Genomic DNA, 24,261 nt, shown 5'->3' with positions numbered 1-24,261 from the left:
ATGGCTATAAATTCCAGTTAATATTCAGATTATTACTTACGAATTTTCTGATATTCTTTACTCTTCTACTCTTCTTAAAAGTTTTCTTTTCTGTGTGATATACTGTCATTGAGTGGTTCGCCGCTACCAGAATTTGGAGTACTACTTTTCTGGTAAGATATTCGTTCTATCCTGGGAGGGGATATTCCATCAACCTCGAGTACTGTGAGGGGAATAATTTCCTTAAGGACACACTTTGAACTAAGTGGGCTCGATTATGTTCTGAAAATATTTTTTCAACATCGTTTCTGTTCATTTTCCAGTTTCTGTAATTTACTGATTTTAAGTTGTTACAGATTGTGTAATCTGGTTTTACTAAGTGTTTTATACATTCTGAAACTTTATTTAAACTTATACAGATTATATTGCCAACACTTTCATTGCTAAACAAATCGAAAGAAACGAATCAAGGAAAAAACTGACAATGAGGATAAGTTATGTACAATGTTAGAAGTTTGATGTTCAGCTAAAAATGCATATATTTATTCATTTTTATCTTACATTTTAGTACTTTTAATTGTCTTTTGAGTACTATTATATAGCTTTATGCTCAATATTATATTTTGCTGTCTCAAAATAAAGTAGTGTGAAGATAAAGAAATTCAAAACGAAATTGAATAAAAAGTGAGAAAAGAAAAGAATAGAGAAAATGAGGAGAGACAACACGGAGACATAATGATGGAGGATTTAAAGTATAAAAACAAGGAAGAAGAAGAAAACAAATGAAAAATAAGAAACAATTGAACTGGAGAACGAAGAAAGAGACGTACCCTGGGCATGTGATGCATCACGGAACGCGTCAAATGTTGACGCGGTGGACAATGCACAGTGCAGAGGGTCCAAATAATTTTTGGATTCTAAATATTTCCCAATTCATTTTGGACTCGGTTATTTCGTCTAAGCTTTTTTATACATATATAAATAGTTTATAAGACACGATTTTCACATAACTTGGATAACTTGAAATTCGGAGTTCACAACTTTGGATCTAGAGAGAGCTTAGAGCCACCATGGAGGCCGTTGTTATAGGGTTTTAGCTTCTCAACTGTGTTGGTCTTCAGTGAAGTTATGTGGTACCTCGCGAGTACGGCGTATATCAACAAATACATTTATCTTATTTGACTTTTGCCTTTCATTTTCCAAAACATCTTTAATTATCTTTGTTCTTTTCCCTTCCCCGTTAAAGTCTGTGATTTGTCATGAATATTGGACGACGAACCTGTAGGAGATCAAGGGTCAAGACTTGACATGAATTAGTAAAAGATCAGAAGTCAGGCCAATAATGCTTAATTGGGAGTATGCAAACTTTGTATCAGAAGCCAAGAGGTGCAATCCTCCTGGTGCTTTACCAATGACATAAAGAAAGAAGAAGCAATGTGTTACCTCAATAGTTAATTTAATCTTTGCTTGATATTTGACCAAAGATACGAAACCGCTTGAAAGGAGAATCTCTCGAAAGTTCTCCCACGGTGGTTACATTGACTTCTTAACTTTCTTATACTATGGAATAAATATCCAAGCAAAAAGATACAATATACATTTCAACTTAGGTATTCAAGACATGGAAAATAGTGACTAAAAAAACAACCAACTAAAGAAGACGACACTAAAGCAGTTTTGTTTGCAGCAAAAGCACGACAAATTAAAGGTAACAATTTGCATAAGGTAAATGAACAATAATATTCTAATGGTAAAAAAATTCACTGTAAAATAAAAATGCCCCAAAAATATATATCTTGAAATGTTTGAAAACAAAAGGGACCAATTTTCATGACACTATTAGCTGACATTCAAATAATCATCAACTGCTATATATTATTGACAAAAAGCAGCGTCTTGGCCATAATCTTACTGCTAAAAAATGTTATATAGGGATGGATGAAGCCATGGGAATTTAATAAGCATAGGGGAGGTGAGGCGTTTTTTTAAATTAGTGGGAAACCAAATAGACGAAGTAATTTGTAACTCAAGTGGTAAAGTTATTGTGATATAATGAGATATATTCAATATAATAGAAAACGATCAACTTTCAATTGCTAAACAAATCGAAAATTGACAATGAGGATAAGTTATGTACAATGGTGAAGTCGGATGTTCGGTCAAAAAATACATATATTTATTCATTAGTTGTCTCATATATTAATACTTTTAATTGTCTTTTGAGTATTATTATATAACTTTATGCTTATTATTATATTTATTGTGTAAAAATAAAGCGATATCAAGATAAAGAAATTCGGAAAATTGAATAAAAAGTGAGGAAAAAAAGAATAGAAAAAAATGAGGGGAGACAAGATGGAGACATAATGATGAAGGGTTTAAAGTATAAAAATAAGGAAGAGGAAGACAACAAATGAAAAAGTAAAAACTATTGAAATTGAGAATTAAGCCAGAGACGTACCTGGGCATGCGACGCACCACGGAACGCGTCAAATGTTAACGCAGTGGACAGTGCACAGTGCAAAGGGTTCAAATAACTTTCGGATTCTAAATATTTTTCAATTCGTTTAGAATTCGGTTATTTCGTTTGGGCTTTTTAATACAACTAGGGAACTTGGCCGCGCTTCGCGCGGTTGAAAATTAATGTCTTTAAGTTTAATAAATATATAGAGTTTAATTCCTCACATTTAGTTTATTGAAATATGTGTTTGCACCAAGGGGCGGAAATTTTATAACATAAATGGATATGCGAAAAAACATAATGACAGTAAATTTACCGGTAGATAATACAAATGGAGAATAAAGGGGAATGGGAGGATATCACAAATTTGTTTGTCTCGATCCTCTGTCCAAAAGGTCTCCAATTGATTAATAAACAAAGATAATCACAATCGCAAACGAATTGGCAGTCATAAGCATAGAGGCAAACATTTTATAGTAAATTAAAAATTACATGCTAACTATAAATTAAAGGCATAATAGATGCATAGTAGAATAATTATAACTAATTGGGGTCATTTTTATTGCAGTGAACGGGCATCTGACAGGAGGTCCCTAACAAATACATCAGCACGTCCTATCATTCTTTGTCAGATCGATCTGGTACTCCTCTATATAATATGGATTTCAATCGCTGTCGTTCCTTTCTCAAATACTCAATTCGCATTTGTTCAAGTTTTGCATACATCACCTCTATTGATACGTTTTTTCCTGCAGTTGCATCTGTAAGCAAAGATAAATTGATGTTAATAATATAGCAGGACCAAGTAATAAAATTATTGAAGTTGCCATGTAAAATTTACCTGCACCATTATCTTAACCAATTTGACGGGCCTGATCTTTAATCATTTCATCCATTGTAGTAATCCTGTATAAGTATTTGACAAATTCAAACAAAGTCGATATTTGAACAGAAGATAATTTATTCATGTGCAATAGTAATGAACGTTATATTTAACAAACCAACCTGGATCAAACACTCTGACAAATGATGACTCTGTATCTTTATGGAGTGTACTGTGTGCAGTTATTGTCCAGTGTTCTGTAGTATTTAAACATCTTTTCCTCTACGTTGATTGTGCTGTATTTAATTCGCAGCAATAATGAGGCAATATTTGGATCTTTTAAATGTTGTTATTTTTGGAAGTGAAACAACCGTTATTTAGTTGTTTTGGTAATAGAGTTATTGGTATGATGGGGTGAAATTGTTAAGGATTGTGTAATTAATTAAAAGTTATCTAAAAATAAGTAAGGTCAATTTCGTAGCAATAATGAGCAAATATTTGAATGTTTAAGAGCCTTGATGAGTAAGATAAGTGTCATGATTTGAATTAATAGTAGAAGGAAGATTAGTGGTTTGCCTTGTTATTATTTATTCTGAAACTTCCGTTATTCATTTGTGACGCTAATAGAGTGAATGGAAGGTGTAGAGAAATTGTGATGGATGGTGTAATAAATTGAAAAGTTAACCATATATATCAGTAACGGCAAATGTTACCTGATTCCATCATTGTTGGTTTTGAATTATAATATTTGTTTATATTTTACCCCTTTTAACAAAGTGGGAAGTGATGTAACGTATTTGTGCAGTAACTTGGGATGTTTAAACATACAGGGGGTATGGGTTAATTGTAATTTATAAAGTCATAAGAATCGATATTACCATATTGTTTAGGTAAGTCGACAAAAGTTTAAGGTGATTCCTCTTCTTGTATGATCTACCCGAAAGCCTTTTTTCATTTTTTAAGAGCTGGTTTTTTGCGGTGTTCATAAGAAGATAGCTCATTAATCTCACGCTATGCTTTTCCGTACATTGAATATTAAAAATAACAATTAAAAGTTATTTTTTTGAATAACTAAAAATAGTTGTAAAATATATACAGTAATGTGATTAATTCTTGGAGAGTTTCTTTCTGTACGTTTGCTACTCGGTAATTCATCTAACCAAATCTATAGTCATGGATCAATCAGTAGCGCTCAGGCGTTTTATGATGTTATAATTGCCAGATAGATTGAGTCCGGAGCATATATCGATTTGATTTAACTGAGCATTGTCATCTAATATGGAACCTCCCAAATATGTATTGTTGGATTATTTGGTTGTTCTAGTTCCTTCTCAATATAACACATTTCATATGATGGCAAAACTTCCACATCATGTCCATATTTGCCTTGGATTAGCATTATTCGTAATCAATCTCCATGGCCTCCTTTTCAGTTGGTACTGTCGTTTTTGTTTTTTTTTTTCCTTTTGCAAAAGCCGCCTTGTGGTGGCGGGGGGTTTGGCAAAGACCCCTACCATGTATATTTAAATTTGAAAAGTGAATACATCAAGTCAGGGGAACATGTCACCTAACCCCCACAGAATTAGGTTGTGAAATGGGCATTCCCAAGTCACTGTAATCTACTGGTATATACCTATTACATGTTTTGGTGTCCTTAATGTGTGCATCTCCATTGAGATGAGTAGTTAAGCAGACAAAACATTCAGCAGTAGGTACGTGAGCCAAACCATAAAAGGGACGTGATAACTTGTTTTTTGCTTGCATTTTCCCGGGGCACCTAAAAGGGGGAAGTTCTCTTCTTCCTTCTTCCTCCTGGGAGCTCTTATTCTCTTCGCACATGTTTGCATTTTTACTTGTGCCTGAACAATGATAATTACAAATATCACAAAAGAATCAAAGCTACATAAAAGAATGACTTTTTTCCCTGTTGCCTATTTATTTATAGTATATTATATGTAACATGTTCTTCAGAAAATTTATAGTTTTAGCTATATGACAAAATACATTTACCTCCTAAATATCATTTTTCATTCGTTAGAGAGCATTTCGGAGAGTTCTTTGTGCTTCAGCTAAACCATCATTCTTCTACTGTATACCTATATATACAAAAACACAGCAATGTTGTATGAGCATAATGAGTTAGGATTTGTTAGATTATATAATACTATAGGGATAAAAGAAGAAATACCTTCTGTGTGTTGAGCTGGTGGACATATATTTTGGAATACTTCTTTGTAGACAATATTTTTAATAAACATAGTGTCTTCTATGTCATCATCAACATTCAGTATAGTCAATCCTTGTCTTGTTGTTACTCGGGATATAGCTACATATAACTGACCATGGGTGAATACCTGTTTCGGAAGATACAATCCGACATGGTTAAGGGATTGTCCTTGACTTTTATTAATTGTCATGGCGAAACATGGAGCTAATGGAAGTTGTCGTCTCTTAAGCTTAAATGGCCACTTTGAATCATTTGGAGACATAATGATTCTTGGGATTGTTACTCTTGAGCCAATGTTCTTTCCCGAAATGATATTTGCGCTAACAGACCAATTACCAAGATGTGTGACAATCAATCTTGTTCCGTTGCATAGGCCTTCACTTTGGTTTAGATTTCTAAGAAGCATAACTGGAGTGCCTATTTTTAGGTGTATGTCATGATTAGGGATTCCCGGAAATCTTAAGCTATTCAAAAATTCAGTTGGGTACAACAAATCTTCATCATTAGTGTTGACACTTGCTTTACACACATTGTCCGAGCTAAAATATGTTCTTCCTTCACCTGGTATCATTTGCATAATTGTGTCATTCAACTCATGCACCATTTCGTTTTTTGGCGTTAGTATTGCTCTTTCTTTCAAATATGTTGGGTCATTGTACTTCTGCAAGAGTGATGGGTAAACTGCCTCGACAATTGAGCCGATTGGATCGCTGGATGATGCGATGCATATATCGGGAGGTAATTTAATAAGCTCATTGTCAGTATCATCATAAAAGGATCCATCTCCAATTTGTAACAACCATTTGTCGAAATTTGCAATTTCAGCTGCCTCAGAATCAGTTACTCTTCCACTGCGGAGTCGCATATTATGCTTCAATTCGTATATTCTTAAAAATGGCCACAAGTATGAGGATTTTAGCGATGCATCAACAATATCAGCTCGTCTACCCTTTGGAATTACAGGTAGTATTTGACGAAAATCACCACCAAATACGACTGTAAGACCTCCAAACGGTTTGTCAGAGCTGTTTTCGTATTTCACTCGGAGAATATCTCTCAGAGTCCTGTCTAAGGCTTCAAAACAAAATTTATTTGCCATTGGCGCTTCATCCCAAATGATTAAAGAAATTTTTAAGAGTAGCTCAGCTAACTGGCTACCTTGTCTTATTTCACAAGTTGATTCAGCACTGATGTCCAAAGGAATATGAAACCGTGAATGAGCAGTCCTGCCATTTGGTAATAATAATGCTGCTATTCCCGAAGTAGCAACTGGGAGAACTATTTTTGATTGTGATCTCAGCTTGGAAATTATTGTATTCCATAGAAATGTCTTTCCGGTTCCACCATGTCCATTTATAAAAAATAAACGACCTTCTTCTTTTTCAACTGATGTTAGAATTGCTTCATACGCTGACTTTTGGCAATCATTTAATAGGGCAAATGATTTCTCATGCATTTTCTTTAAAGCTCCTTTGTCATAATCTAGCTCCTCATTGATTAGACGATTCCCTGTCTCATTCATTAAAGCAGAATCTGGAAGTGGCAACCCATCTATGTCTTTTAAACTTTTTCCCATCTTTCGTAGGATGCTTTCAATCTCAAATAATGTGTATGCTTCAACTTGTTTTTCAGTTAGCTGTAATTCTTTCAATTGAAATCTCTTCCGTTGTAATGATATTATATCTTCCGATAAAATTTCATAGTTGGTCCTCCAGAGTTTGTAGGAATCAGATACTTGGCAGTGAATTAGTATCGTCACAAAGAGATTTCTCAGCTCGTTTCCTGATGCCCAGCACGCAGCTTCAGCCAAGCAGTCATTCCACTCTTTATCATCCTCTAATAATCCTAATGCGTAGCATGCCTCCTTAGATGTTTTGTGCGGTACTCCATTTATTGTTCTGATGCTTTCAAAGGAAGTGCTTCCTTTGACAAAATTAAGCAGCATTCTCATGTAAAACCGTTCTCCACTTGCAGGATGTGCGAAGTAAATCCTACCAACTGCCCTCCCATTTTGCCTTCTTTTCCATTTTTTCGCTGTTGCATCCCATACCCAGCGTGTAGGAAAATCTGAATATGTCAGCTGTCGCGCATCTTCATTTTTTTTGTTTGCCTCGAACCATTCCGTGAATTTTGTTTTCTCTATATCGGGCTTGCTAAGTACGTTTTCAGCTCGCCTTTCTTCTTCGAATACTATGGTGTTTTCTCCCTGTAAATGGAATGGAAAACGCTCAACTGCTGGCTCTCGGTGATGTATGTCGAATGCAAAGATCCTCCAGCAAGCTTCTGTAGCTGATATGTATCTGCAGTCTAGATATCTTTTGATCTCATCATGTTCTGCACCGGTATCGGTACATTCTATAGTCGCAGTTGCTCTATCAGAACCTTTATTGACATATTTGAATAGGTACTTCACCGACCTTGAGTAATTGCATAATTCAACATTTATATGTGCATCATATTTGACAATCAAATTCCTGTTGTATGGAACGACATATCTGTTGTCTAAGAGAGCATTGTTTTTCTTGACTTGAGTACCTGTGTTCCTTCTCCTATAAACAGGGAATCCATCTGCATCAAAAGTTGTTTGATTGTTGAATTTCTTCGGAAAATGCTTGGTGCACTTTCCTTGCTTCATACATGGGCATTGGGGATTGAGTTCTCCACAAGGTCCGTGCATCATGTAGTTCTTGACAGCATTATAGCCGTCCGGATCAACTTCCATATCAGGTATTTCAGCTGCTATTATTGTGTTGATATGATCGATGGAGGGACTTTTTAATGTAGGATGGAGGAAGAGCAGTATATGTGCATGAGGCAGTCCTCTTTTCTGGAACTCTATCGTGTATAAACCTATAGAATTAATGGTATAGTATTGGTTAGGATGGAGGATATGTAACATCAATGAAATATTGAAACTAAACTTTTTATGAATCATAGTGGAGATAGAAGAGTTAAATTTCTTGTATATAACCAAAAAGATTAATTCAACACACACACGCACGCGCACGCGCGCACACACACACACATATATATATATGAGCTTAGATGGCCAATTACTTTTTGTTATTAAATTTTCTTTTAAGAAAAAAGAAAAAGATTTCTTAAGGAAATACCTCTCTATGGCTTCCATTCGTATTTATCTTTTTTCTCCTTTTTTTTTACTTTTCTCTATTTTTTTGTGTTTTTGGTTTTCCCTACTAATTTTATGTATCTTTGTAATAACATTAAATGGCACGATAATTAATACCCCACTTTCCCTTTAATTTTTCCAAAACCTCCAATTTTAATTACCAGCACTTCTTAGTGGACAACAATAGTTTTCATTTTAATTCAGGGATAATCGTGCTCTTTCCAATTGGAAGATCAAAAGCCTCAACAGTTTCCCTTTTTCCCATCTTCTTTCATTGTGAATTAAATATCATTTGTCTATTAAATATATAGGTGAACCAGAGAGGAAGGTAATACTGTGATTCTGAAGGGTTGAAGTTTTATCGATGGTCATCAAACTTTAAGAAGATTGGTTCCATAGTGTATTTTAAAAAGGTCAGCAATTAGGTATTTTGGTTGATATTAATTATTACATCCAACTTTTCTAGGAGGGTAGGATGTACGCAGGCCTTACCCCTACACCTTGTGAGGTGTTTCCAATAGAAAAGAAAATAACGACAGCAAAACAGTAAGATTAATAACCAAAGAAAGTAAATTATATGATAGCTGCGTATTCCCAAGAATCTTTTCAGTTTTGAGTTAACAAAAAGCATAATCACAACCTCATTACCTAATGCATAACAGATTAGATGAAATAATAACTGATGCCTTCAATGGGTATGTATAAATTTGAACTTACATGCGATTGTTTTCCCAAATGGTTGTTGCTTTTTCAGATCTTGCATTAGTTGGAACAATTTTATCTGGAAAACTCTGCATATAATGTCCACCCGGTTATCATCGCCTTGCTGCCCTAGTAAACTGAGCATTGCATTTATTTCTGGCCACTTAGGATTGCAAGTGAAAGTGAGGAACAAATCTGGATACCCAGCCCACCTACAAATTGCCATTGCATCTTGATAATTTTGTGCCCTATATCGAGGCCCCCCAGTGTGCGATGAAGGCAGGATAACAGATTTCCCTATCATTGAACAATCTGAATCACCTCGGAGTATGGCATCCATTAAGCCAGAGTAAAGATCAGCTCTGAGTTTTTTTTTATTATTCCGAATATAACGAAACCTTTCTTCCTCTATTGCCATGTAAGCATCAACAATGTATTGTTGCAATAGTCTACCAGCTACTAAGAGAGTTTGGCCCTCGTTAAGTCTTTGTTGTATCCTGAAGCAATAAAACTCTCTCATTGACAAATTTTGACGCTTGTAACTTTTGTTGTTCATATCTGCCAATTGAATTCCAGGTCTGTATCCATCTTCGCCATACAGATGTATTAATGGGTATGTCATAGACATGAAACTTGGGTGTAAATCTGTAATTCTTTGAAGCCCATTCTTTCGATGTTCTACAATAATATCTCGCTGGAAGTTTTCTTCAGTAACATCACCAACGATTAATCCTGCAACTTCTGAAGTTGTTGGCATATTGTATTGTCGACCATCTCTTGTCCTGTTAGATATGAGTCGTAACCGAAACACAGATTCAGGATGCTCTCTATATCTATCCCTAGCCATTCGAAATGATTTTACCAAAATATTGTGGTTGTCCAGCATTTCAGATAAGGCTTCAACAATTTTTGGATCAATTTCTTCTTGCAAGAGACAATTCATTCTATTATTTATCTCATTTTCAGTATCATATATATATAGCTGAGCAAACTGGGGGTTTTTACCAATTTCAGGCAACAAAGAGCCTATGCGATGGTAATTCTGCCCACTCATCCTGAAAACGTATGGCCCTTTTGAGTGATTGATAGATCCATCAATTCGGCCTCCCATAGATGTAAAGGCAAATATTGAGTTGTAAACCCTGATATTTCTACGAAAGTCGATACCTAATTGTCCGGATTCTGTTCCCAAAAGATACTTCAGATAAGGTGGTGGTTCACTCATTAACGGCAGTTGTACACGGCCTCCTTCCATGCAACAAAATGAGAATATAGGATTTGTTGGCTGCACAGTTTTTCTTGTCCGTTCTTCATACCATAAAAGGGCTCCACAATATTGGCATGTGTACGTTGAGGGGCCAAAATTCCAAGTTGTTGTGTAGTGGCCTGCAAAATTCAGAAATCCAAGTATAAACATAAGCATTTCATACATGCCTAATGTTTTTTCATATTTTTTATTTAGTTTCACATATCATCAAAAAGTCTAACTTTGGCATTTTGTTAATACATAAATCATGGTATTGATTAACATACCATTTTGATGAATCGGAACATGTCTCCTTGAGATGTTTGTCATCTTCATCAACTTTGTGAATCTTCGCATGAAACGTAGAAGCTGAATAATTTTCTTTTTTGGATGGTACTTGTATTGTTTTCTAATTAAGGCGACCTTTCGCGTCAATCTGGAATACTTGCATCGGCTATTTTTTACAGCACCTAGTTCCTTTTTCAGTTGTATGCACTCGTCTGTTGATTCATATCTCTTCATTTTTAATTTTAGTATCCGTTCTTGCCTAGCTAAATCGGGCAGAAGCTGCTGTAGAAGGTTAATTTCCAATGGAATATTCACCGAGCCACTGTATTCCTTCAGAACAGCAGATACCAATTCCATTTAACCTGTTATAAATGTTTGGGAAGAGTAGAATATATGAAAATTAGATATTTTTGCTATATCCAAATATAATAAATGAACAGGAAGAAAACATGCGCGTGTGATTAGGCAAGGAATTAATTGTCAGGTAAGGAACACAGAGGATATTTAATAATTAGGATTATGTACAGCATGTAACATATATGTAAGGATGAAATAATGGGAAGATGTGAGCGTATTCATTCAATTGCTTCATTGTTGAAAATGTAAGAAATTTAATTGTCGAGGAGAAGAGAAAATGACTCTTTAAAATATATAGCAACAAACAGTACTTCATCTTGAAAGTGATTTTTGAACTAAAGAATTTCGTTCGAGTAAAATAGGAATGAGTCTACAAACCAGCCAAAACACAAAACGCGCAGCCCAGATGATGACAATGAAATTAAATGGAATGAAATGTGTGAACTTGCAGCTATGTTAGGTTTTCTGAATTACTAAATAAGTTTCTCCCCCTTCTAAGGTTGTGCTCTTTCTTGAATTTGAAGGGAAAAAATGGATGGATGGTTGAATGGCTGTAGAATTTGGAAAGATGAGTATCATAAGTTTGAATAAGAGAAGGAGTATCAGGGATTGCTGTAGTCATGTAACAGTAAAGAATCATTAGTGATTTGTGTAAATAGAGTAACTGAATAAGATAAAGAGTAATTTAAGGATTTTGTCTAGTTCATTAATAGGAAAGAGCCGTTATTGATTTGGTGGGGAAAAAAGTAACTGTTGGTGAAGGGAAGGGAGATAAGAAGAAAAAGAAAGGGACAATCAGATGGTGAATAAATAAAAGGGAAAAGGGTAAAAAGACTACTTTGGAAAAAGTACTAAAATGATTTGTCTATATCATTGACATGGTAATGTTTAAACAAATATATCAACATATTAATTCCAGATGCGTGATAAAATAGTAGTCTTACTAATCTGTATAAACAGCTATGCAGACTTAGTTACTATGGCGTGAATATTTCTAAGGGACAATGCAAAGTCAATAGTACTTAGTTTTACGTAGCAGGTATAAACTTTGCTTTCTATGATGCAAACGGCTTTACCTAACCTTAGTTTTTAATTTCTTGCTTCTTTAGTTTCAAGATTATTCAAGCAGTTATGATAAGGAAGAAAAAGTCCTTCTACTGTAACTTGAGAGAAAATACTTACTCAGCACTTGCATTTGCATCAAACAGTTAAATCATAATAAATTAATTGATACTTTCACTTTACTTTGTACTCTTAGCAGGGGTTTGGACATGATTTGATTGAGATTTTGAAAAAAGTAAGTATTAAAATTGAACTTGAAAAAAAGTATTTGGAAGTTGAAGTTACAAACAGTTACTTAATAGGAAAGAGCCGTCATTGATTTGGTGGGGAAAAAAGTAACAGTTGGTGAAGGGAATAGGGATAAGAAGAAAAAAAAAGGGACAATCAGATGGTGAATAAATAAAAGGAAAAAGGGAAAAAAACTATTTTGGAAAAAAGGCTAAAAATATCCTCCGAACTTATTAATTCCCGTCAAGATAGAAGTATATTTGAAAACTTTAAGGATGAGAGGGGTATTTTTAAGCCTTTTCCCTATAACACTAAAAGTCCAATCAAGCTTTCATCAAATAAAGTAGAATATGACACATATTTAATTTTTATCACTGTGCACTTACCTAAAAATGAATATGATTACTGGTAGTAGCATTCAAAGTACTGTTTGATTTTCCGTGGATTTTGTCACACTAACAGGCAGTTGATCTTGAGAATTGTTGCCAAGCAGGTAAGACTTTTAATTTGTATAAGTCCTTGTTTGGTTCCTTAACAACTTCTCCCTCTGCTTATTTTAGAGCTTTCAATTCCAAGGATGAGCTTGTTATTTGCTGCTAAGTGTATGTCCATATGTAAAAACCACCAACCTGCAAAATTCAAGGAAATTATTGTGGTGATACTTGAAACTTATTAGTAGCCTTTTACACCTGTGAACATAAAACCATAAAAGGAGATAAAGTAATTGTGCTGTAAAGAGGATGAAAAACTAACTGCCATGGAGAAAGAGCCATAGGAAAGGGCAACAAATGAACAAAATTTATGATCACCAAATAGGCTGCCATGTTCTTTGCAAATTGCAGGAATGACTATCCATAAGATTTCCTCTGTCCCAAAAGAAAAAAGTTTATCAAACACAGGCTGGTGTGCTACTGAAAAAGAAAAGATTTATCAAAGGATAAAGGAGCTATATGAACAAAAACAATGAAGGTAACATCACAATGAGTACTGACATCTTAAAAAAATGAAAAATGATCGAAATGAGTACTGACATCTTAAAAAATGAAAATAAGGATACTGTGTTATTGGACAGCGGGTGTCTGTTATCTCTATTTAATTGTGTATCGAATTCTCTAGTTTTCAAGTTGAACCAACGTTTTGGACGCATATTGGCATATTGCGCTCTTTATTTTTTTGGCACTCAATGGTGTTGGTCTATGGTCGGAATAAGTAATCTTTCATCTTTAATTAAATTAAAAATTTCCACTTCAAGCTCTGAAAAATAAAGTCTCAGAGTTCTTCTTATTTGCCAGCTCTATGCATTCAATGACTAAAACTGCAACTTCACACATTCCCAACTGTACACTTGGTATATTCAAAATGTTTGATATAGCACTTCTCGCATATGATTCACATGAACAAAACATCTTTGATCATAATTAGGTACCAGTTCACATATGCAAATAACTACGAACCAAAAGGAAGTGCCTGAGAAGGACAAGCATTGAGTGAAGAAACACTTGGAAAGGGAACATACAAGAGAGATGTCTTCATGTCCCCTGCTCCAATCTCACTCCCAGACATTGTCACCATCTATTATATCTTCTTCCCATTTCACACTAAGTCAATCACAGTTAAGACCAAAGGAGATTTTACTCCAACTACCCATCCAAATTTGCAGCACAACTTTTATATCACAATGTAAACATAAACATTAAACAATGATCAACCAAATATCCGATAACAGCAAACTCTTTATTTATCCAAAAACAGAGGAAATAAAAGTCAGGATAAAACCATACAAGTATGGATATCATCACTTCAGACTATAGTTACATGACATTAACAAAGCATTTTCTTCATCAACATACTTCTACTGGGGACACTGAACTAAGAAGGGAAAAAGGACCGAACAATTTTGTCTAAGCTCAAACAACAGATAAAGTTCTGTGGCAACACTAAACAGTCTATTTCTTGCACTTATTTGTGTCTTCATCAGTTGATTCGTCATCATCTACGATTAGGTTTCTTCTTTTTCTACTCTTAGCCCCATCAATGGCATGTAGTTCTTCCTCAGGATCTTCCAAGCTATCCACTACAACAATAGCAGATGCCTGTTGGTATTTGGAAAAATAAATTTCTCAACATTTCTATTAAACATGTATACCTTATTTAAGCTTCATAACTAAAACAGTTAATCGAATTACCATTTCATTGAACAATCCTTTGTTCCCCTGATCTTTAGGCTCGCTTTCATCCTCTAGTAAGTTCTTCCCCTGCAAAAGCAACCAAAAAAAATAGATTATTTACAGATTATACTCTAATTGTGCATTACATATTTAAACAATCTAAATTACAATACCGTTTCCTCTTTCCTCAACTTGTATTGTACTTCCAAATCCTCATCTGGAATCCAAAGCTTGGATACTGTAAAATTTTCAAACCCCTCTACCAAATTAAACTTATTTAATTTAAGCTTATAAACAAAATCTTTCCCGCAGAGGCTTTCAATTTGGGCAGGTACATCATTATTGTTACTCAATGGCAGCTTGTTGAACAACTTGTGAGCTGATGTATCAAGGAGTTTCTCAGCCACATCATTGAATAGGACAACGGTAGTATCCCCAGTTTTATCTTTCACTTTTATGTGTATCTTGTACCTATGTTTAGATAATAAGTTAGATTAAATCACAGTACAAAGCAAATTCATAGTACTTCTTCCTTACTTCACCAAAGGAAACTTGCAATCCTTATTGCACTGGTGACATCGATATACACCATCTGCGGGTTTAATCTTCTTTGAACAGACATTGCACGAAATGTAGTACCAGCCAAAATAGTCCCGTATTCCTGTAATTTTTCCCCTTACAGTAACAACATATTCCTACAAATGTAAAAATAAAATAAAAAAATACAAGTATATAGTAATATGGTTGATTTGCTTAAAAGGGAAATCAACAACTTAAGGAGCAAAATATAACCTGTATTTTAGGACTCCAATCAGACTCCAACAACTCCTTAATGTCCATCCGGTTAAAAAACATCTCTTCCTCTATAGGAATGGTATTAACATTAGAGCTTTCGATAATTTGCACTCCCGCAGACATGGTGGAAAACTTTTGCATCAAAGATCTTATGTAATCTATATCAAGATTTACATATACTTTGCTTGCAGAGGTGGTGGAGAAGCTAACCTCACCTATTAACAATGGATGCAATAGAAAATAATCGTGACATTACTTAGAAAGTTAACAGATAAATACATGACACTGAAAATTAAATCTGAAACAATTACCACGGAATTCTTTAACTGTGGTGGAAGTTACAATGACTATATATGGGCCAGAATCCTTCTTGTACAAATAAGGAGCAAACTGTTCTCCAAATTCTTCCCATAAGGTAATTTTTGATTTTGCCGAACTATGCAGAAAAAAGACAAATCACAATTTAATAGTTCAACTAAATCTAATAAAAGGAAGCAACCAACATCTGGTTCCAATAATGTTGACTATTGAGTGACTGTGAATAGGAGATTAAGAGGTTATGTACTTATAGACATGTGCAAATAATGTAGAAATTTAACAGGTATAAAATAAATAGTTGCAATAATGAGTACACATTCGTTGGCATCTAGATTATCATAAAAACACTGTTCAGGCCAGAATCCAATGAATATAGTTTAAAAAGACTCAATGATCGATGAAATTTATCAAGGTTGTGTATTTTGTAATACAAAATCACCTTTACAAAAAAAATTACTTAAAATGAGATAAGGGGCATACTAATCTGTAACAATTTGGATGTCCCTTTTTTTCCACTTTGATCCAGCGCTCTCCATATCCCCAACTCCGTATAAACAACCAACCACGTCTACAAATGTAGATGAAAAAGTATTTCTTATTAGAATATCGTTGATATTTAATTAACTAACCACAAAAATTCATAATACTAAGTGTATATACCTGATAAGATAGTGTTGTTGTGCACCCTTGACTCAATCATATCAGGTTTAATAAACTGAAATCCGTTAATAGGAATATCACCAATATCTTCGGATAATTTCTTGATCGCAGTTGAGGCAAAGAAAATAATTTTCAATGAACTTTCGACAGGTCTATATCCACCACAACTTTCTACGACTTTAAAGTTCTTGATGGTAAATAAAGCACCTTCAATCAACTTGTGTTTAAACCTGTGAACATGACTCTTTCTAACAATAGCATGCATCAAATTTCCCTGATATAAGAAACCCGAAAGTGAATTGAGAATCAAAAGTATCAAAAAAATTGATATATGAAAATAAAAATCATGTAAGAAAGTACCTTTTCATCAATAAAAATCATATCCAAACTGATCAATTCGCCGTTATTTTTGGGATTAATGGCATCCCACATTCGACAAATCCTAACCCTTATGATCCAATCATCTTTATGAGTAACCAACTCTGAAAGAAAAGATTTTGTCATTCTAAAATCCAATATAAAGCAAGATAGACTAAGCAATCTACAATATGAAGAAGATTCACTGCTAATCTATATATAGTGTAAGAATTAGAGTATGAAGAGACACAAGAAATAATTACCAGTGCAATTACTCAGGGATTAATGAACATTAAAAGTCATTGTAATTGCAAATGATGAAGATGAATATTCTTTAATCAGAAAACTGGGTGGAAGAAAGTGTACCTTACAGAGGTTGGAGGAAATTAAAAAACGTTTTGCTTGGTTTTACCGTTCAGGTTTTGGATGAAATTGGAGAACGCTTCTTTGGGGTTTAATGCCAACCAATTTAATATGGTTTAATGTGCTACTACGTGGGCTGGGCTTTATTGGTTTTTAGTAAAAGGCTATATTGATTACTCAAACGTGGGCTGCAGATGCATTTATTTTTGTGAGGCATTTTTTACATGATCTGGCTGATTTATTATATAAAAGAAGTTCATAAAAAATCTAAAATAATGAGAAAAAAGATAAATATCAATGGAGGTCATTGAGAGGTGCCACATAGGATTGTCTATGCCTAGCTTTATATTATATATAGATTATAAATAGTCCATAAAATAGGATTTTTACATAACTTTGCATAACTTGAAACTCGGAGTTCACAACTTTGGACCTAGAGAGAGCTTGGAACCGCCGTGAAGGCCGTAGTTACAGGATTTTACCTTCTCTTCTCTATAGTACTCGTTTTTACGTTTTTATTCGGATGATTTGTTATTTTTCCTCCATGTTTATGTGGAGCTAAACTTTACAGTTCTAGGGTTTTGACGCTATCATGAAAGTTGACGTTTGATTATCGTTTATATCTATTGGTTTTCCATTTTTGGGGTTATTTATTTATTCTTGGTCTTAATTGTTTGATTATCTGGCCAATAGTTGAACACTATTTGTGGCGTGTGAATTGAACTAGGGATAGGGAATTTTCATGTGTAATAAGAATAAATAGAGCTTGTTCTAATAATCGTTTCCCTAATAAAGATAAGAATATACCCTTTAATCTTGTTTAGTTGAATACGGAGCTATAAATGTGTTCTTCAAATAAAACAATATTGAATGAAGTTTCAGTGTGCAATGTGAACCCATTTGCTTTGCAAAGGAGGAAAATCGGTTCTTCTATAGACCCACTTCATAGAATTCAAGAACTAGCTAGTAGTCCTTGATGGTTTTACCGTGATTGATTGGAAAAAAGAATGGAGGGGTGAAAATATTTTCTGTGTGAACCATTTGGTGAACACTGCATTGTAAAAGATAAAAGGGGAAAAGATTGATTTTGTTGGAGACCCATTTCATAGAATTCAAGAACACTACTAGTCCTTGATGATTTTACTGTGTTTGATTGGAAAAAACAATCGGTTTCTTTGTAGACCCATCGACAGAATTGAGTCTCACTTCTCTTTCCTCTCTCACCACAATTTGTTCTTACCGATGGTGGCGGTAATGGTTGTGGAGGGAAAAAAAATTTAGTGGTGGAAGAATAAATAAAGGGGAAGGATAAAATGTTTAGGGGCGCTGAGGTGGCATGCCACATGGCATCCACCTCACTAAATGTCAGTGCCACGTAAAATTGACTATCCACCTTGGACAACTTTAATGGATGAGGGGTATATTTAAACCGATAGTATAACAGTAAGGGTATACTTGAACTCAAAGTATAACGAAGAGTATATTTGACTCTTCTCCGATAATAGAGAGATATATTTGGTCCTTTTCCTATAATATATATCATGTGAGTATAGAGGACTAGTGGTTTTCTTTTGGGGAAACCACAAGAATTGCCCCTTAAATTAAAATAATTACCTGTATGTGCCCCCACATCAAGTAATAGTTAAAATTATCCATGAGGCACAAACGTATTAGTCGAGTGCCTCCACCTACTTTTTGACCGAAACAAACAATTTGTTTGACGTCACTGTTTACTTTTTCTTTTTAGCCTTCGTTTTCTTTTCCTTTTTGTCTTTCTTAATTTTGTCTTCTTTTCTTATTTTATCTTTTTCTAGTTTTGTTTTTTAATTTGTTTTTGTTTACTTTTCATATAAAATTTGGAAAAAATAATAAAATAAAAAATTAAATAATTAGATCACAAAAAGAAGTAATTAAGATAAATGCTAAAGTTACTAATTTATGAAAGAAGTTTTTCTTCTCTAATTATCTCTGAAGATAGCAGCCAATATTTATACAAGAGGTTCCCTGGGGAGCCAAGTCTCCTAACATTACTAGAATACACGTAGAGAAAGGCTACAAGAGGTATACATGTACAATACTTCTAGTTGTGATACTCTGTCCTAGTTAGAGTTAATGTTTATCCTTTACATGCCCTCTCAAGTTGAGCAGGATGTGGGAACACTGTCAACTTGCTTCTTAACATCTGGTGGCGCGCTTTGGGCAGAGCTTTAGTTAGAACATCAGCTATCTGATCATGAGAGCTGAGATACTTAACTACAAGAGCCTTGTCTCGGACATTCTCACGGACAAAATGAAAATCGATTTCCATGTGCTTCGTGCGTGAGTGGAAAATCAGATTTGCAGTCAAATAGGTGGCACTAAGGTTGTCACACCAAAGAATAGGCGTGATCGAAGAAAAGCAACCAATCTCTTTAAGTACTATTTCCAGCCACGTGAGCTCAGAGGTAGCACAAGCAAGTGCTCGATACTCCGATTCAGTACTCGAGCGAGACACGGCCTTCTGCTTTCTAGAGGCCCAAGAGATCAAATGAGAACCAAGATAGATGGCAAAACCAGTAGTAGACTTGCGATCATCAAGAGAACCACCCCAATCAGCGTCACTATAGCCATGTAAAAGTAGAGATGATTGTCGGGTAAAGAACAAACCATATGTGGGAGTGGCTTTGATTTATCGAAGTATTCGTTTTACTGCCATCCAGTGAGAATCCAGCGGTGAATGCACGAACTGTGATACTTTGTTCACTGAGTAAGCTATATCGGGCCTTGTAAATGTTAAATACTGCAGAGCACCGACGATGCTATGAAACAAGGTCTGGTCATGAAAGGGTTGACCATCTAAGGATGATAATTTGCTTGAGGATGAAGCAGGAGTAGCGACCGAGCTGTATGACTCCATTTGGGCGCGTTTAAGTAAGTCAGAGACATATTTTTGCTGACATAGATGCAAGCCACGAGGTATCCAGGTTGCTTTAATGCCCAAAAAATAAGAAAGTTTTCCTAGATCTTTGACTGCAAATCGAGATTGCAACTTAGCAACAAGAGAGCTAATGTAATCAGAACTATTTCCCATCACCAATATATCATCAACATAAATCAAGCAAAATATCTTAACACTGGCAGAATGCAAATAGAACAATGAATTATCTGCCTTAGATCCCCTGAAACCAAATGAGATTAAAGCATCGGTGAGGCATTTATTCCACATACGAGGAGCCTGTTTAAGGCCATAAAGCGACCGTTTGAGTAAGCACAAATGATCTGGTCGTGAAGGATCAACAAATCCCGGAGGTTGGGACATATAGACAACGTCATTCAGATTTCCGTGAAGAAAGGCATTTGATGTTATATCCCGTATTTTTTAACGTCGGATTATTTGTAAGCTGAGGTGGGGCCCACACGTCAAGATTTTTTTTTGGAACATGTGACAAGTTATATGAATCACATATGTAAAGTTAAACACAACTCATGAAGGACCCTTGGGCCAAATCAAAGTGGAAGCTCTCCAAACGAATATTTTTAAGAAAACGTTTTCGGGTGACCTGACTTTGAGGGGCAAAAACGGTATTATAAGTTTGGAATTTAAAAAAATACCAAGAAATAGAAGTTGTAGATAATTGAATTAGATTTCCAACCATAGGTCGTGGGTTCCCATGTGACGTCAGTACAAGAAGATATGGACGTTTTAAGGTCGAAAGGTCAGTGGGCTAGGCCCAACTCAGGACCAACCGGGTTAGGCCAAAAAAAATGAAAAACATTAAGGCCCAATAGAGAGGGGTGGCCGGCCATGCATGTCCCAAGCCCCACAAAATTTATTAATTTTCCATGTGCTAAATTAAATATAAGGGGTCTTATCCTTAGAAGTTTCAAGACAAAGAGAGAAGGAGAAAAACAAGAAGATGAAGAGCAAGAACATAAGGCTATTCGGCCATGTTCAATAAATTTTAGCCCCTTAAAATCTTGTTCCAAAAATTATTTTTTTGTGGTATTCCTACTAATTTAAGGGTCCTTTACAACTTGGTGTAGTTATTTTGGAAGATAGGGAGCTTGTTTCATCAATTTAACAACTTGGTCAAGTGAAGAAGATAGGAGAAAAAGGTAAGAATTAATTCTTTTTTTATGATGTTATGAAGGTTTGTTTATGTTGTAGTATATAGAAATGAGTGGAAATTATGGAAATATGGAAGTTTGCAAAGTGGGTGTGCATGTGTGTATGTAATGTTATAAGATGAGTTGAATTTTATGTTGTATTCTAGTTGTAGTTGTGGTGGACTTCATATTGGAAATGAAAGTTGAATGAATTTGGTTGAAGTTGGAAGTGGGGGATTATGGCCGTGTGGTGTGGAGATAGAGATGGAAATGAATTAATTTTGTTTAATATGTTAGTTGTGTTGTTGTGATCCTTATAATGTAAATGAAGGTTAAATGGTTTAAGTTGGCATTGAAATTGATTGTAGAAGGTTATGTCATTTTAGTATGATTTTGTGATATTATGGAAATGGAGTTGTTAAAGTGTGGATTGTTGTTGTTGATTATGAATTTGAAAGTAGATAATGCGTCGTGATAGTTTTGTTGCGTATGTAGGAATTCGGGTGGAATATGGAATCGATGGAATTGTTGAATATTGTATAGATTGCTTGGAATATTCTTGGCCTATGTTTGAATGATCTTAAATTAGTATATAAACATGGAAATATTGATATTGATTTGAAAGTGCAAAGTTAGATTGGAAGTTGTTGCATTATTTGGAAAAGAATACTATTCATGCTAGAATGCGTTTTAATTCGATTGTTGATGTTGTTGGTATTGTTGTTGGTATCGTTGTTGACATTTGGAGCCGAGTTAAATCTCGGGGATGCCTTATGTATAGGGGAGATGCTGCCCAAATTTCTGTAGACAAGTATTGGTTAAGATTGAACTCTTAAAGCCTTATGACTAATATTTGGTAAATGTGACCAATTGTAGATTTTGGACGAAAAGGGATTTGAATTTACACAAACGTAAAAGGCGAATAAGGTATGTAAAGCTTTACCTTTCCTTCTCTTGGCATGTCTTAGGTGTAATAGGTTTGGATACGAGCCTCGGGGTCGACTCTACTCTTAGGAATCCGCGCTTAAATTTGCCCCTTTTTCATTCAGTAGAATTGAATTAAATATTTTATGAATAGTGGGAAGAATTGCCTAAACACCTAGAACTTGCGCAAATAAACCCGACTACCTTAAAACTCTCACAAGTGACGTCATGAAGTGTAACGTACGTAAATTGTATACGCCACCTCAGTTGACCCGAGGTGGGCCCACTAATCTCGATTCATCTCCTATTGTATTATTGTCTTATATTCGAGCGATATTAAAGGAAACGTTTTAACTATTCTTCTAACTACTAAACGAAAATTGTTTTAAATATTCCATTGAGTCTTATGAACTATTTTGGAACATGGAAACGATCCCAGAAAAATTATTTCTACGTAACTTATTATGACATCCGAAATACACTTACTATGATTATCGTCCGATTTCATTTTTATGATTTGTCATTCGAGATGTCCTATCGAGTCCTTGTAAATGTATCGTGTTTTACATTGTATTTAGTTTCTCACTACTCCACTCGTGGACGCCTCAATGTTTCCCTCACTGAGCTCGGGCCAGGATATGTTATCAAGCGTATTCCACTGCATTGTTCGCCGTGCCTCGATGTGAGGGGGAAGGTATACATGTACATGTGTTGTGGAGTATGCTGTGCCATGTACACCTACTCTGATATGATATGATATGATATGATACGATATGGCCATCTGATATGATATGATATGATATGATATGTCACGGAGTTATTCCTTACTTTGGAGTATGATGTGTTGTGGCGCCAGTGTCGGGGTGGCGACCACGTTCTGTTCACCGAGTCCCTTGACGGGGGCCGGATATGGCATATGTTTTGCATACACCATTTATGTTTTGTAAATATGTATTTGATATTCTGGATATTACACTCATTTTCTGCACGTTCTGTTCCGATTATGATTTTATTGCTGTACTCCAGGCTTTACATATTCCGTACTGACCCCCTTTCTTCGGGGGCTGCGTTTCATGCCACGCAGGTACAGACGACCGATTTGCCGACCCGCCCGCTTAGGATTCTATTCTGCTGTCTTGGAGTGCTCTGTTGTCCGGAGCCTACGTCTTGGTACAGTCTTTTGCCATTGTACATATGTATGTTATTCAGGGGTATGACGGGGCCCTGTCCCGTCTTATGATTCTGTTGTGATCTGTAGACATACATGTGGGTTGTGTATATGTTTTGGGTTGATGTGATCTGTGATAGCCTGATCGGCTTCCACGCGCTAAATCTGCTTATCCGTGATAATTAGTAACGCCAATCGACTCTTACGTTTAAATATTCTGCTAATATGCTGGTTTGGGTTATTAGGTACGTTCGGGTGTCCAGCACGGACACTAGTCGCGGCCTACGGAGTTGGGTCGTGACATTTGAAATGTCCAATTGAGTAATGTGCCAACGACAAGAAACGACTAGTGACAAAAGCAGTCGAATAGTGGCAGGTTTAACTACCGGGCTGAATGTATCAATATAATCAACGCCTGGTCGTTGATGATAACCCTTGGCGACAAGTCTTGCCTTATACCGTTCTACTGATCCATCCGGCTTCATCTTAGTTTTGAAGACCTACTTGCATCCAATCACATTATGGGACGAGGAGGGTGGAACTAGCTGCCAAGTTCCATTTTGTATGAGGGCATTGTATTCATCAAGCATAGCTTGGCGCCAATTCCTGTCTTTTGCAGCTTGCGAATAACAAGTCGGTTCTAGTGAAGGCAATGTCACTGCTGAAAGTGAGAAAGGTTGTTTCGGTTTTAAAGAGCCTGTTTGTGCTCGAGTCACCATTTTGTGGGGCTTTATAATTGTATCATGCGGAGTAGAATTAGCTGGAGGCTGAGTAGGCATAGAGTCACAACATGCGAGGTCATCACGCAGACCATTTGTAGTAGGCTGACCACATATGGGCAGAGACTCTTGCAGAGAGCTAGCAGGGTCCGATGGATTAGATGTGTTGCCAGAAGCTGGCTGGTTGGGGGACGAAGGTA

At 35.5% G+C, this 24,261-nt stretch overlaps 2 protein-coding genes across 5 annotated transcripts; both read right to left on the bottom strand.

Annotated features, from left to right (window-relative positions):
* Positions 1-3,058: 3,058 nt before the first annotated feature.
* Positions 3,059-11,213, bottom strand: LOC132616987 (uncharacterized). Its single transcript, XM_060331828.1, has 5 exons — positions 10,856-11,213; positions 9,338-10,708; positions 5,452-8,340; positions 4,904-5,122; positions 3,059-3,201 (listed from the first exon to the last, which is right to left on the bottom strand). Exons 1-5 carry the CDS (start codon positions 11,211-11,213, stop codon positions 3,059-3,061), a joined length of 4,980 nt encoding a protein of 1,659 aa, XP_060187811.1.
* Positions 11,214-13,001: 1,788 nt separating this feature from the next.
* Positions 13,002-17,304, bottom strand: LOC132600651 (replication protein A 70 kDa DNA-binding subunit B-like). 4 transcript variants are annotated; one of them, XR_009567269.1, is made up of 11 exons: positions 17,168-17,304; positions 16,805-16,926; positions 16,445-16,718; positions 16,265-16,352; positions 15,778-15,902; positions 15,464-15,681; positions 15,209-15,366; positions 14,845-15,142; positions 14,690-14,758; positions 13,257-13,369; positions 13,002-13,132 (listed from the first exon to the last, which is right to left on the bottom strand). XR_009567269.1 is itself a non-coding variant. In XM_060313961.1 (10 exons), the coding sequence occupies exons 2-10, from the start codon at positions 16,874-16,876 to the stop codon at positions 14,450-14,452; spliced, it is 1,449 nt and encodes a 482-aa protein (XP_060169944.1). In that variant the 5' UTR covers positions 16,877-16,926; positions 17,168-17,303; the 3' UTR covers positions 14,219-14,449. The 4 variants fall into 4 exon arrangements, 3 of the variants coding, with proteins under 3 accessions (XP_060169944.1, XP_060169962.1, XP_060169953.1); XM_060313961.1 differs by lacking the exons at positions 13,002-13,132; positions 13,257-13,369 and adding an exon at positions 14,219-14,596 and having other exon boundaries at positions 17,168-17,303; XM_060313979.1 differs by lacking the exons at positions 13,002-13,132; positions 13,257-13,369 and adding an exon at positions 14,219-14,577 and having other exon boundaries at positions 17,168-17,303.
* Positions 17,305-24,261: the final 6,957 nt, after the last annotated feature.

This window comes from Lycium barbarum, chromosome 1 (genome assembly GCF_019175385.1).
Source record: "Lycium barbarum isolate Lr01 chromosome 1, ASM1917538v2, whole genome shotgun sequence".
NCBI classification, from domain to species: Eukaryota; Viridiplantae; Streptophyta; class Magnoliopsida; order Solanales; family Solanaceae; genus Lycium; species Lycium barbarum.
Note: the sequence above shows the minus strand (reverse complement) of the source record. Positions and strands in the feature narration are given on the sequence as shown.

Bases quoted from the DNA above. Each gene is read 5' to 3' on its own strand.
- LOC132616987 (XM_060331828.1), bottom strand. From the start codon at position 11,213: ATGGAATTGGTATCTGCTGTTCTGAAGGAATACAGTGGCTCGGTGAAT. The intron at 10,709-10,855 runs GTATGTTAATCA...TGAATTTTGCAG, and splicing joins TGTTCCGATTCATCAAAATG to GCCACTACACAACAACTTGG. The intron at 5,123-5,451 runs GTATTTCTTCTT...ATCATTGTTCAG, and splicing joins ACCAGCTCAACACACAGAAG to GCACAAGTAAAAATGCAAAC.
- LOC132600651 (XM_060313961.1), bottom strand. From the start codon at position 16,876: ATGTGGGATGCCATTAATCCCAAAAATAACGGCGAATTGATCAGTTTG. The intron at 15,682-15,777 runs GTAATTGTTTCA...CATTGTTAATAG, and splicing joins CACAGTTAAAGAATTCCGTG to GTGAGGTTAGCTTCTCCACC. The intron at 15,367-15,463 runs GTTATATTTTGC...TTACATTTGTAG, and splicing joins ATTGGAGTCCTAAAATACAG to GAATATGTTGTTACTGTAAG.